This window comes from Leptonotus elevatus, chromosome 20 (assembly GCF_054856555.1).
Source record: "Leptonotus elevatus isolate MCC_2025b chromosome 20, RoL_Lele_1.0, whole genome shotgun sequence".
NCBI lineage: Eukaryota > Metazoa > Chordata > Actinopteri > Syngnathiformes > Syngnathidae > Leptonotus > Leptonotus elevatus.
The window spans coordinates 4,349,367-4,364,172 of NC_141258.1; the positions used below are offsets into that span (position 1 = coordinate 4,349,367).

A 14,806-nucleotide genomic window follows, 5' to 3' on the forward strand; every position below is an offset into this window, starting at 1 on the left:
ACCACAATATTTTTGCTCATGGTTATCATACCGCCAAAATCTGATAACAGCCCATGTTTATGTCAACTTAATCTGCCCATGCAATCCCTTCAGAATCAGCAGTTCAGCCAGCTGCACCTTGAATTGCATGAGCAATAGGACCGATTCTGTATGGCGCGCGTTAATACAGTCGTTTCAAATAGTATTGCTCGTTTCTCTAATTACAACGAGACAATGGCGGTATTAAGGAGGTGGATTAAGTCATGTAAATTACCACTGAAGGCCCGGGTGCCAAACGCACGACGCACCACGGAATTAAATACAGTTTGTCCCGCTGAATGTGGCTAATGAAGTGGAAACATTAACGTGACATCAAAGTCACGTTGAGGACAACGCAGACAGCCGGCCGCCGCCGCGGCCTTCGCTTTGCATGTCTTTGATCAACGCTTGCCTGGCTAATGAGGGCGCACATTCATCATGGATTGTACTGTGTAATTGTTTCCACAAGGTACAAGGCAGGGTTTTGTGCATGCAACGTTGCCCTCTAGCGGATGAGCAAGGACACGTTTGTCTGTGCACTGCTGAGTTCTCTCCCCTAGGTGGCGCCATTCCCACGTGTCACTCGCTCAGCCCAAGCAGGCTCAATTATGTTTTGTCATGTTAAATAAGAAAGCTCAAGTTTTGAATGACACTGCAACATTCCAGAATGTACGGCTCTCATTCAATAGTGCAAGTGTAGCCAGACTTTCCAATATGCCTTGGTTCAAACCTGCTTTACTGTACAAAAACCCTGACGTCACACTTGGAACATTTTGTTTCAATTTGGGTTCAACCCTGACTGGCTGACCTCTCATGTCACAAGCGTAAGTGCTAACAAAGGGCCAGGCTTTTTTTTTTTCTTTTTTTTTTTTACATCAATTGCGTGATTCATCGAGTGCGCCCAAAATAGTACCCATGCGCTTATTTAATCCACTCGTGGGTGGGCACCGCTAATCCAAATTGAGCCGGCAGAGGTGGTGGGATACCCTCAGAATCAGTCCCTGTGCTAAAGTACTATTACGTCATCTATAACCTGTTATTCAAATACACACTGCGCTTGTGTTCCACAGAGGGAAATGTAGGTAAATTGAACACATGACTTAGCTTTCGAAGAGTTACAGGTGGAAAGTGAATAAATTAGCTTGACTGAAAAAGATCTTTCTATTTGTCACTTAGTATATTTGTGAGTTATTTTAGATATCATCATTATTATTTCAGCATATAAATTGTTTGTGACATTTCTGTTGGAAGTTGTTCCATGCCAAGCCACCCATAAATAAATAAAACCTAAACATTTCAACCAAGCAGATTTAGATTTTAACTCATTCGCTCCCAAGAACGTATATGCTCCCAAAGACGTATTTATACGTTTTAAAAGTTTTTTTTGTTTTTATGCTAGAGCATACAGAAGGCTTTGATGCAGCCTCTGAACTGAAGAGAATGCTTGAAGCAGTGATACTTATTACAAAAACTGCCAGCAGGTCGCAGCAGAGTATAAGAGATCAACCAGGGCCATGTTGAAAAAAAGCTATTTTCCCCAACTGTTTTAAACAGATTTGTGAATAATGATGAAATTGAGCTATATTCTAATGCTAATTGCTGCAAAACGAAAACAGATAATAAATAATATGGGCCTTGCAAAATCAGTCAAAATCCAGTAAAACAGCCGGGGTTGCTTCAGTGAAAATGGCTGGGAGTGAATGAGTTAATTAATTTTGGTGTGCTTATTTATAGTGATGGCGCAACACAAAATCTAAAGTTTTAGGTCAATCAGAGCAGGGGTTTGGGTGCTACGGCCTGCCAAACTTTCATGTTTTCATTAAAAATGGGTGTGGCCGACATTGAAGGTCAAAAGGGTACTAAAATATGCACGCACCATTTCAGATTTAGTGTTGCGCCATCACTATCAACAAGTATACAAAGATCCATAACAATCCGAATCTGCTTGGTTAAACCCGCATGGAACGACCCTTTGGCTGGTGTACCATGAGATTTTTCCAAAAACCACTGACGCTAGGCAATCCTTTCAAGATGACACTGTCACCAAGACGTGAGGGCGCCTGACCTGGCATCTTATGCACACATTTCCACCCAATGAAATGGGAAAAACACACCACGCATTTTTGACACTCCAATGTCACCCCGTGTGTTTCAGCCAAAACAAACTCCTTTAAAACAAACAGTTTGAGAGCATAGCAACAGTTAATGGAGCGGCCCGTGTGGTACAGTTGAGTGCTCCCAGAAAATGTCGCTAAATTCTATGTTAAGTAGACATCTGAGGAAACAAGAGTGTGTTTAGCACACAAATACTGTAACCCCGTCATCATCATCATCATCACACACACACACACATGCGCTAATCTCCGGCTAAGCCACAACACGCAGCAGAGTGAAAAAGTGGCCTGCTCGGCACATTCCTTTGTAGCGGAACAACACAGCGAGAGAATAGAGGAATGATAATAATGGTCGGTCACGAGGCAAGCACCTCAACTCGATCAATTTACACAAAAGTAACTTTGAAAACTACAAACAACGGATATTCGGAACTAAAATGAATCTCAGTTTTTCATGAGATACAATATTGGTCAATTTCCGTCAAAATGAGTGCATTAATTTTTTTTTGCAGAATTTCACAAGTGACTTCATGTTAAAGATTAGATAGCTCTTAATATGAAAAGAAAAATGCACTTAGCTGTCAGCAATGTCTTACAAATGCAATTGTGCCATCTAGTGGCAGAAAAATGACCTCAACACAAATCAATATCACACTTAGTATAGTACAGTACATCTTTTTAATTTTAACCAATTTTTATGAGTTATTATGAAATTATTGTATCAATGTCTCGAAGATGCAGCCCTATTTCTATTAGTTAAACATTTTTTCCACTTTGATGTTAACAAGCGTGCGAAAACTGAGAAAAAAATATGTTATTGTACATTAAGAACAGATATTAATATTAAAGTCATGCGATTAATTACGATTTTTTTTTTAAACTAATTATCTGTCGACATAGTAATAGCCATTACATAATACCGCAACACTGATGCTATTTGTTAGCATTAAGAGAGGTGGAAAATCCAGGTCCAGAAAGTAAAAACCCTGCCACAGTTTGGCTTTAGCCTTAGGTGCTAGCTAGCTAGCTAGCTAGCTAGCTCCCATGGTGCTCGTTTACCAGCTAGCTAGGACCAGGGGCTAAAGCCAAACTGCCACCTCTGAGCATTCAATTTGCAGGTTTCAAGGAAAAGCCAAATGGTAGTTTTAAGTGTTAAGAAAAATGATACTTGACATTTTTAAAGCAGTGCTCTCAATTGTCAGAGTTACCCACACTGAGATGACTTTTAACACAAAAAAACCATTTTAAAACTACGAGAATGACTTGTGTGATAGTAAAAGAGTTTCTCTGTGCCAATACTGATAACATCAACTATATCTTTCGTCAGACAGGAAATGGTGCAAACAATTTGGACTACATTTTATCAAACTCCTCCGAAAATGTCGTGACTCTGTTTCTGTGCATCTGCATTCATTCCTATAATCGATAAAGCATCATCTCAGCGCGATCGTTACTATGCTCCAATACTGTGACATTAATAGCCCGTGAGAAAGTGCATTTTTCTGCGCTTTATTTACTTTCCCATGACACCGATTGACGGCGACATTACCGCCCGAGTCTGCCTGCGATGAGACACGCTGAGGAGTAAACACCAGTCCCTCGAGGACACGCTCTATTCCTGTATCATCTGTAATAAGACAAGGGTAATTACACGGACGCATCCCGGGCTACCCATGCCTCACTGCCACTGCACGGTTACTTACCACTCAGCCAGACAGCACTTTGGTTCAATTGAAAGGATTCAGGGGCTGTAATTGATGGAATTTCACAAGAGAAAACAACAAAAGACACTTCTGGTCTGATTGCTGTGCCAGGTGTGCGTGTCTGTGAGTATCACTTCCTCTTTTGTCCGTTTGACTTCCCTGGCACTTAACAGAAAAGCCACATGGGAGAGGAAGGTGGCTGTGAATGCCAATGTTGGTAATCACCGCGTATGGTAGAGTTGAATTTAGGATTTCAGAAAATTTCGCCACACAAATCCAGATCTTGAACCAGTGCTAAGATTTCTATAAATTTGAAAGGACTTGAGCTAAGTGAGCATCCAAAAGTCTAAACTTTTTTTTTCATGTCAGATGAGGAATAAGAGTTGCTTTCGACGGAAGATGACATCACAGGTGCTCAGGTAACAACCAATCATAGCAAAGCTTCAGAAAACAGGTGAGCTGTAATTGGTCATTGCCTGAGCAACATTGATGTCATCTTCAGTATGTGGCAAAACGGCTGGATTTTGCTTCATAACTCGTATTCCACAAATGTAGTATTAATCAGAATGTCATGTTTAGACAAGTGAGGTCACATATAACATATTATTGTCAAGAAATGCTTAACTCATTCACTTCCAGCCATTTTCACTGAAGCAACCCTCTTCGCTCCCGGCTGTTTTACTGGATTTTGACTGATTTTGCAAAACCCACAGAATATTGTGTTCTATTGCCATAAAAACATGGAACCTATCAAAAGAAAGATTAGAGTCTCTTCTTACATCAGGAGAAAAAAAAAGTATATTTCTATCCGTTTCCGTTTTACAGCAATTAGCATTAAAATATAGCCAAATTTACAAAAACATATAAATGCGTCTTTGGGAGCATGGCATCATTTAAAATATAACGTATTGATGCATTTTGGGAGCAAATGAGTTAAGAATGTTACTTAAAATATTGCTTTGCTATAAATAAAAGTTTCAATTTGAAACACGTGAATTAATTTCCCACGGGAAAAATCTAAATACAAGCAAAAATAAATATTTGCTTTTCCAAGGTGGCTTTTGCACCTTAGGTTACGCTTCCCCATCCTCTCAGACTGTCCTCATTTCTGACGTTTATTCCAGAAAGGGATTTCTTGCTACTTTTTCCACCACTCAAGTGTAATTTTCTTTCTCTCGCTTGAATGTCGCTGCTCTCCATTCTGCTCATATTCCACCCTCATATAATCCTGTATTCTTTGGCTCGCCTCGTTAGTTGTAGCAATAAACACACACAGGGGCTGCGGGATAGCCCAGAAACAAAACAAAAAAAAAGACTTTGCACAGGGAGCCAGTGTACTAAATGTTGTGGAGTGCGAGTGAAAATATAGTATCATGAGGCTTAAGGGTTAATTACCTTCAATTAGAGATTTGGAGCCTTTTTTTTTTTAAATTTGGCCAATATGGATGGTATACTACTTCATTTCTGATCGTTTTAATAACGACAGCTCTCATCATTGACTGCAGCTCATTGATGTCAAACACGGGTAGCTCATATGGTGTTTGGGCAAGGACGAAGCGTTGGCAACTCCCACTTATTTGAATGGGTGCATTAAAGCGGCTCCGCCTGGCCTCAGCTCCAGCCGTATACCGACAACCACAAAGGCCTCGTAAAAACACCCGGTCCAAGTCAGAAACCGCGGTGCAGGCGGCGCGAGTCAATGCGTGCGCCCCCACACACTTCCACGGGCTCTGTTGTGGTAGTCCGGCGTGTGTACGAACAAATCCGCAGAAAACACAAGAACCTCCATAAAAAAAATGCAAAAGTCAAGCGCCGCATGCAAAGTTGCCAGACTTTGCTCTTTGTGTTTGACGGCCTGCAGAGACGTGGATGAGGAATTTGGGGAAGAACATGGCTGTGCCTTGAAATTTTAACATGATTTAGAACTGCTGAGACGAAATGCCACAGTCCTCGTCTTCCCTAGATTAAAAACGAAACCTGCAAATTAAAGTCCCTGCTGTGGGCGTGTCAGCTGTCAAATCAAATACCCCTAATATGATACTACGGCCTGAAAAATGGATGCTAATTCATCTAGCATCTTTAAATATATATAAAAATAAATATCAAAATATATATATATATACACACACATTATGTATGTATGTATTTGTTTACTATAAATAATTGGGGGGGGAAATTTGAAATTAAAAACACAATATGATAAATTCTCACCTACTGTTTAAAACAAATGTATTCACTAGTTATTACTTTGGCAAATGCTACATTTGCTAATTTGACAGTTCAACAGCTGTAAATAAGGCAATGCACTCAGCAGAGCTGTAAGTACTCGTGTCAAGACTCTGACTCGACACCTTTTTAGTTGTCTCGGACTTGACTCGACTTGTCTCGGTGATTGGACTCGTAAATATTTTGATCGGCTTGTTCAAGTCTAGCTACGTTTTTATTCCTGACAATTAACAACCTCTTCCAAAAGAAAATTGAAATAAAGTTTTTCAGATTAACAAAACAGACCAGCATTGGCACTGGCGACCAATTTTGTGGCAGTGAAATAATAATTTTCTGTCTTAAGGTTTACTCTTGATCTCATCTGGACTTGGACTCGGACCTTGTGAACTCGGACTTGTCTTGGACTCGGAACTTTGTGACTTGGACTTGACTTGGACTCAATAAAAGTGGACCGCATTGTAGAACTGCAAACAGGCCGACAGAAAAGCTCGGGTTGCGTTGGCTCTGAGCAGAGACCACAGCATTAGGCTAGTAGGACTACATTTCCCATGATTCTTAGACACCGAAGCAGGAAGTAGTTGTCGTTCCGGTATGACAAAAACACGCCTGCAGCTTTAACAGTTCTTCATTTTGAATCGTTTTATCGTATGAATCGCCGTGACAACTGTGTGATTGACATGCACATGGGTCCAAACAATTAGCTTCAAAACGTCAAACTTTTGACTACATGGCTAAAAAAAACAGCACACAAACCGTCGTGGAAATACGCGCAGTAGTTGACCTGGAACATTAGTTCTCAACCATCTCCTTTCATTCTCATTTGCCTTCCATTCAATTTTTGTGGCTTTTCCAACTTGCCAACTCTGCTCGGTGCATTTACACGCGCGCACGCACACGCACACACGCATGCACACACTAGGACAGAGGGCTCAGTCATTGGGCCTGTCAGTAACATGGCGAGCAGAACTAACGGGGGCATAAATCACTTTCCCGCAGCCTGAACAAAGAGCCTGTGTGTGTTGATCTATTAACATACTTCGAGAAAACATTATTCATCTTTAATGCGTCGCAGGCTTCGCTTTGCAAGCCAAATAGGAGAAAGCAGAAAGGCTTCAAATCGGCCGAGAGGCAAATGAGTGAAAGCGCAGCCGTCGGCAGAGCTTCACTCTTGGTTTGATGAGAAATTTGAGAGGCGAGGCTCATCCAAAGCGGTGCCTTATCGTCAGTGGAAATTTCACATTTTGAAGGGTAAGCAAGCGCGCATCGTGACTGCAGGCGAAGCGGTAGTGATGCGACGCGGTAAAGGCCGAGTCGTCCTCATAGAAACGTCCGTCCGAGTCTCATTATAAGGCAACGTCGTCCCGTTATCGCGTCTTTACCTCGTGCATCCTGGCCCGGACGAAGTGCAGCATTCCTTTGCAGACTTTGAGGTCTTCTCCCACGCGGCGCCTCAGGATTGGCGAGATCTCTTTCCTGCTGGGTCGCCATATCGGCCGGCAGACCGCCTCCTCCCGGGCCTCCTCCGAGATGCGCCCCGAGGGCAGCGTGCGGACGATCGCTCTGGTTCCAGTGCACACCGACTTGGTCATCTTAGAGAAAGACAAAGGATCCCTCTCAGCGTGCCTGCGGAGATTCGCGCTGGTCGTTCCCGCAGCTAAAACGTTGAGAACTGAAGAAGCGTTCCGAATGAACTCGTTCGGCGCCATCGACGGCTACAGATATCAAAAATGGATTTGAACTGGGCTGGCAGTGAATGAGCGGACAGTGAGACGTCTTCAACAAACTAAAACAGTCCAGTTTGCCGCAAGTTGGATTGGATTGGTCTCAGTTTTTAGCCGAAACTCGAAATGCCATTTCCCTTACGAGCGTGATTGACTGCTGAGAGACGCAATAAATAATGATGGCAATTTTACTTGTGGTTAAAAAGCGAAAAACTGCAGTTTCCTGAAAATTGCACTGAAAGGCCAAAGAAAACAGTGAAATTGTGACTACCAGATACAATTCAAAACCGGACCCTATCTGATTGGATGAGTAGTCTTGACGCTTGCCCAGAACTCACACACTGATTCCCTCTCCCCGAAGACATGCAAGTCACGTGAAAAGACATTCCAAAAAACAAGTCCGTACCTTCTGATTATTCTTAAAGAATCGCCTCACCAGGACCGTGGAACGCTCCTTACGGTTCCTGACAAACTCAGAGTTCCCCAGGAGGTCTTCTTCGTCCCCCTCGTCGCTGCTGCTGCCCCCGCCGCAGCGCTCCCTTCTCTCTTCTGAGGACAACCCCCCGCCACGCATCGGGGCCGGCGTCGTGGATTTGAACAATTTCGCCAAGGGCCAACTGTGTCTGTCGAGCCGCTCTAAACTCGAGAAGTCGTCTTTGAGACGGTGATGGCGCACGTGTCCGTTGCGCCGAGGCCGCCGGGGGGAGCCGCAGGGGGACGACACCAGAGAGTTGGGTTCACTGGAGGGGCTGCATCGGGACGAGGCCTGCAAGTAGAAAACATTCAAACAGATAAGAAGCGCCAGATGGAATCATCACGAACCGTAACCCCTGTGCGACCATTCAGTTGCCGTTCGCTACCTTGTGCGAATCCCGTGTCGACGGGGGCAGACTGGAGCGCCGGCGATCCTGCCGATTCAGCCTGTAGACGCGACTGAGCGACGGACTGTGAGCCGGGCTGGAGCTGGAGCTGGAGCTGGAGCAGGAGGGGGGGCGCTGGCGGGAGTCTGCCGCGGAGTCCCGGCGGGTAAGGCGGGTGCAGGCGCAAGGGGCGCCGCCAGTTCTGCCTTCGTTTACACCCTCGCTTATAAAGTCCAGCTGGCTAAAAGAGCCTTCGGAACCTCTGGCAGACTTTGAGGTGATTCCTTCGATCCTTCTGCCAACCAGTTGCTCCGGGCTACACTCAAAAGAGCCAAACTCCGTGTCCAGAATGGTCTCATTCTCACTGTCGCACGCCAACTTCCTGTAATAAAGGAGAGCGGGGCTACTCCGCTGCGTTGGCAGCCACAACTGGTCCGGGTGCCGACGGACTTCCTGGCTGTCGTTTGAGCGTCTGGTTTCTCTGACCGCCGAGGATGGCGTTGCGGAAATGTGATTCTCTTCAGTGGCCATTGCGTCTGCCGACAGGTCGCAAATGTGGGGACGATTGAGTATGGACGCAGGTCAAGACGGCTAACCAACTAACAAGTCATAATCGGTCATATTTGCTCCTCCGCAATACGCGCGCAACTCTAGTCCCAGACAGTCGAAGCGACCGGTTCCATTCCAATTATTGACTCCATAAAGCAGCAAAAAGGAAATGAGCTCCGCGGAGGAAATGAACTCTGCAGGTTTATTATGTACGGAGGGAGCACGCTCGTGTTTACCGATCTCGCCGGGCTCAGTGCGAAATAAGCTCTTCGTAAAAAAGCGATTGAGCTAATATGTTGTCAAGTGCATCGCGCAGACGATCAAACGGACCCGGACCCGGGGCCGGGTTATAACGCGCAAAAATCCCCCTTCGTCCTTCACATTTGAGAGCGTGTCGTCGTGGCGGGTGATGATTGCGTCCTGGTCCAATAATCATCGAAGCAAATGCCCGATGGTCTCCCGAGTGTCTGAGCGCTTCAGGCGTGTGTTGTTGTGGAAACGGAAAAGCCTGTGCAGCTGTACAAAAGGGCCCGATAGCGAAAAAGCAGAGGATGACCCGGGAGGCCTGAGGAATTTCCTTGATACCAAGTACGCTTCACAGTCGCAGCTGACGAGGCCAAGTGCAAGCTCGGTCCCGACATGTAACTCTGTAACGGTGATTCATCGCAGGTCCTGAGGGGGGGAAACAAAAAGCATAAAAATCCCCAGTTATCAATCACTATTGTATTATAAGCTACTTGACATTTACAACATTTTTTTTGTTTTTGTTTTCAGCGCCGTTAAATAAATTGTGGGCTCAAAACACAGGAAGAAAATGAAAACTTTCACGCATTTGTTGCTGCGCTCTCTCTTCTGTCCTCAGTGTCCTTATCTGCAGACACGCAACTCCATCATCAATGCATACGACAGGAGCCTTTGTGGCCAAAAGAACGGGGCCAACAAATACACCACGGCAAGGTCAGAACATATTGCATCGGCCCCCCCCATCATTTTTTTGAACAACTGGCAAAAAGGAAGAAAAAAAAAACTGTGCAATATAAATAAAATAGTTAAGTCTCTCACCAGTCAATGCAATACACATTCAAAGACACAGATACGACAGTGGAACATGAGGATGGCGACTCCTAGTGGACAAAAAAAAAAGTCAGACGGTATTGAGTCAAGACCAAGACTGATGTTGCAAGGCCCACAGAACATTGTGTTCTATTGCTATCAAAACATGGAACGTACCAAAAGGAAATATTAGCGTCTCTTCTTTCATTAGGGAAAAAAAAGCATGTTTGTATCCGTTTTGCAGCAATTAGCATTAGAATTTAGCTACCTTTCATCATTATTCTCAAACCTGTTGAAAACACTGTCAAAAAGAGCTTGTTGCAACATGGCCTTGGCTGATCTCTTATACCTCTGCTGCCACCTGGTGGACGTTTTTTTTTGTAATAACTACCATTATTTAAGGTCAGAAGCTGCATCAAAGTCTTTTGTATGCTCGAGCATAAAAAACGTTTTTTTTTTTTTAACACAACAGAAATAAATTTTGGGGAGTGCAGGACAAAGTATTAAAAAAAACTTATATACACGTTTTTGGGTGTGTTTCTTGTGTACCCGAAGTTCACAGCAAACCTACTATACATGACTTAGCTCCCATAGTTCCTTGCTGCAATAATTATCTGGGTATGATCCAGCATTTTAATGTTCAAAACAAAACCAAAAACCAAGAGACCGGAAACCCCCAAAACAGGCAGTAGACTCAAAGCATAGGAGAGAGTGAGTCTGAATGCAGCGCTCGCCTCTGAGAGGATGTAAATATCTCAAATGAGGGACCTTCTCAACGCTCTCCGCCACACACAAGCGCACCCTTCACAACCGGGCGGCGGAGCACTACTTCGCTTATACTCTTCAAACTGACTTGACAACCTCTGATGACTCAACACACGCAAAAAAAAAAAAAAAAAAAAAAAGTCCGCCCAAACTCATTCACACCTAATCAGAAGTTTGGATCGACTGCGGCGGGTTGCGCCATCTGGACAGGAAGCGTCGCACGTGGGAGTGCCTTGTTTTGCCTGCGGCGACACTTCCAGTCAACCAATCAACCCGCAACGGCTGGAATTTTGGACTTGTGACACGCTGACGACAAGCTTGAACTCGCGTCCGTCCATCCGTCAGCGGGCGCTGACGATACTTTATGAGTAATATGTCAACAGTCAACACGTCCGACTGGGTTGACGTGCCAATAACAATTAGGATTATGAACAAATGCGGGGTTATTTGTTGCCATATTCTAACCAAGTGTGTTCCTGCCGCCAGGACGCAGGCAAACCAGAGCAAAGTGCACCAATCAGGAATGTACGAAGCTCTTGACTCCAGTTTGTCTTTATGGAGGGTGTGACATCAAAGTCGTCCGAGGTGACACGGGTAACACAAAAAACGCGTTTAGGTAGCCTGCAAACCGCTTCAAATAGAGGTCGGCATTAAAAAGACAACAGTTGGTCGTAGAGTTGTTTTCAATTCTAGAGATCGGTTTGCTGTTAGGCCCAAAGACTAATTTGCATTATTTTCAAAAAGGATCCGTTTTGAAGCATTTCTAACACCTTACAGTCGTAAATGCAACAAAAAGGAACTGGGTCAACATCTAGTGTCAATCATGCACAATTTCAACCAGAATTTAATCAAACACGATGATTTAGACAGAAACGGGACATAGCACAGCGATCTGGCTAAAATCACCCCAGCGAGAACTTTGTCTCCCTTTTTGCTATCAGCTCAACTGTGACCCAAAGCAAACAGAGCAAAATCTCAGCCTGGAGCCAAGAGTGCAGATGACAAAACACGAAAACACCCCAAAATTGAGTCACATCAAGGGACAGGTGCAATTCAAACGCCAATCTGCTTCCTTCTCTGGTTTTTGAATCGGTGTTGTCTGTGGATCTCGCTCCGCTTCATCGATCCTTCCTTCCTTTTCCTCAGTCTTTCCTTTGGTCTCTTGAGGTCTCCCTAATTTGTTGGAATTTGGATGTTTCTTGGGTTGGTGAAAGATTCTGGTTGGCAACCCGGTGGGTGTCTGGTCGGTGCTGGATTTCACTTTCCTTTCTTTCCTTTGATCCTTCCTCGGGTCTCCTGACAACCTCACGACTCTCGCTGGATTCCGAAGTATTCGGTTTAGGTGAACGGTATGGGATTTTTAATAGGTTTTAGGATTGACATAGCAACCGCATAAGATGACAAGTTTATATCCGACGCAACTCCACGGGGAGTATCCACGAGGCTGCGAGTTGACGAAGCTCTTGGAAGTGGTCCAAAATCGTTGTTTTCCTCGACAAGAGCAGCCCTTCACGCTCGCATAAAAGCTTTCTTTTTTTTCCCCCCCTCGTGTCCATTCATGCGCATCATCTCTCAATTCATCCAAGTGATGACTCACCGCCTGCTCTGTTGTGATTAGACCTTGCATCCCGCACAGGATGTGAGACTCGGGAAGTGGACCGCAAAGAAGTGCGCAAATGGGGGTTCGACAAGACGAATACTTCTCTTGCGCGTTTCGTTCTGGTTCTTAAGCATTCCAGAAGCAGGTTGAGGAGAGCAGGATTCCACTTGTCTATTGTGTAGTGTGTGTGTGTTGGGAAGGGGGGGGGGGGGTCACAGACAAAAAGAAAGAAAAAGGCTTGAGGGGCAACATTGTCTGTGACATTGGAGGAGGCGGGGTTTGGGGGGCAGGGGGCATAAAATTCCTTAACACTGTTACTATCACCTGTTATACGATTGCATGAAGCTTTGAATTGCTGCTCAAGGATTTCATTTTTTTAAGTGGTCTTAAAGTAAAATAGTAAATACCCACCAGCAAGTTAATTTAGGGTTTAATAACAGGAATAACTTGTTGACGTCAACAAAAAATATGCACGTGAAGGGTAGTTATTATCACTAGTTTGATTATCAAGTAAAGCTGCAACTAACAATTATTTTAGTAATCAATTAATCTGTTGATAATTTTGTCGATTAACCGGATTTTTAGAAAACATGCTTTAATTTCCATCACTTTATTTAAAAAAAGGACAATATTTCAAATTGACAGTGCAGAAATAAGCCTTTTTTTTTTATTCAACAAAAAAAAATTATGTCTGCTTTTATTGTGGACTGCAGAAATCAGAGAATATTTACTATTATGAAACTGACATTCTGAGGATTCAATTTAATTTTTTTATTAAAAATGACATCTAAACAACTAATCGACTTCCAAGAATAATGATCAATTACTTTGATACTTGATACTTGTTGATTAATCGTCGCACCGCTATCAAATAACTAGCCACGAGGCAAGCTTGCAAATTGCGTCAACAGACGTCAGCCACATGTGCAATCAGCAAAAAAAAAAAGAGGAATTACAAAAATACACAAACAGCGGCAAACGAGAGGGCCGAGAGAGATGAAACATCAACCTTGTAATGTGCTGCAGGTTGCCTTCCACTGTCAACACTGAACGTGGCAAACACAAGCAACTTTTCATGGAGAACAGCACATATGGCTTTGATTAGAGGGAAGGGCAGAAAGCGACGCCAGTGGAAAGAGAGCGAGGCGCTATGTGCAATGCGTGTGTGCGTGCGTGCAAAGTGACAAAGGGAGAAGGCTGACTGTATTTTCACTACGAATGAGTGCTGGTGTGTTTACATGTTTGCAAGAGCAGACTAAAAGATGACTCACGAAGAAGACAGAGGGGCGGGGAGGGCGTCCGAATGTGTCTGCGTGTGACAAAAGGTGAGCCCCACGAGTAGAAGTGAAAGTAAAATCATTTTAAAAACATGACTTTTCGCTCTTGCGCTCCAGCGAGCGCATATTTTTCAAATTTGAGTAATCTACCAATCAACCAGCTGGTGAGTGACATGGGTGTCGGATGAGATGGTTGATTTCTTTTTTTTTTCTTTTTTACTTATTTCCTGTTTAGAGAATTTTGCTTTAAAAAAAAAAGAAGTTTTAAATTAGAATGATTTGAGTTATTTGATTAATCGTTGCAGCCCCAGTTGGAGCCACAGTCGGAAGTATAATAGGGTTAACTTTAAATTGTCTTTGAATCTTCTGCAGCAAGCAACTGTCGTTTTCTAACAGCCAATAGTTTGGGGTAATTCACAAAATGTAATAAAGTTGAGTTGCTCCACAGCTGAAAGGCCAAGGGGGGGCCGGATGGGGGGTGGTCGTCTGCACAAAAAGCACGTTATAAAGTCCAACCAAATAAATGCCTGACTCTCCTCACTTATCCATACTAGTGTCAACACAACTCCAGCCATGATGCAAAACAACCCACTACTGTTGGCCTGCACAAAAGCAACAAAATGGCATCCATCTTTAAATCCATAGTTTTTTTTAGTTTACCATTACATTAAAAAAAAAAAACTCAAGGGTCAAAGGTAACGTCACGTGATGAATGAACACAAATACAACCAAATAAGAGCTAAAAGCACATTTCCCTTCATGACATTTCAAGTTAGTAGAAAAATTGAAATCTTATCAAACTTTAGCTAACTTGTTGACGTCAACAAACAAACGTGACGTAGCCACGCGTCAAAACTGGCGTCAATAAAGCGCTTTTCGACAAACAAACCAGGCTCCCGGGAAAGTGTCAAAAGATGTCC

The 14,806-nt window shown here is 43.7% G+C and overlaps 1 protein-coding gene across 4 annotated transcripts in view; it reads right to left on the minus strand.

The window, feature by feature from the left end:
• The window catches only part of plce1 (phospholipase C, epsilon 1), a 55,921-nt gene that overhangs the window by 40,968 nt on the left and 147 nt on the right, over window positions 1-14,806 (minus strand). For all 4 annotated transcript variants that reach the window (XM_086064657.1, XM_086064655.1, XM_086064656.1 and 1 more), the window contains exons 2-4: window positions 8,643-9,863; window positions 8,189-8,548; window positions 7,441-7,650 (exon numbers count right to left, since the gene is read on the minus strand). In XM_086064657.1, the coding sequence (XP_085920783.1) occupies window positions 7,441-7,650; window positions 8,189-8,548; window positions 8,643-9,173 (1,101 nt within the window). In that variant the 5' untranslated portion in view covers window positions 9,174-9,863. The remainder of the gene's footprint in view (window positions 1-7,440; window positions 7,651-8,188; window positions 8,549-8,642; window positions 9,864-14,806) is intronic.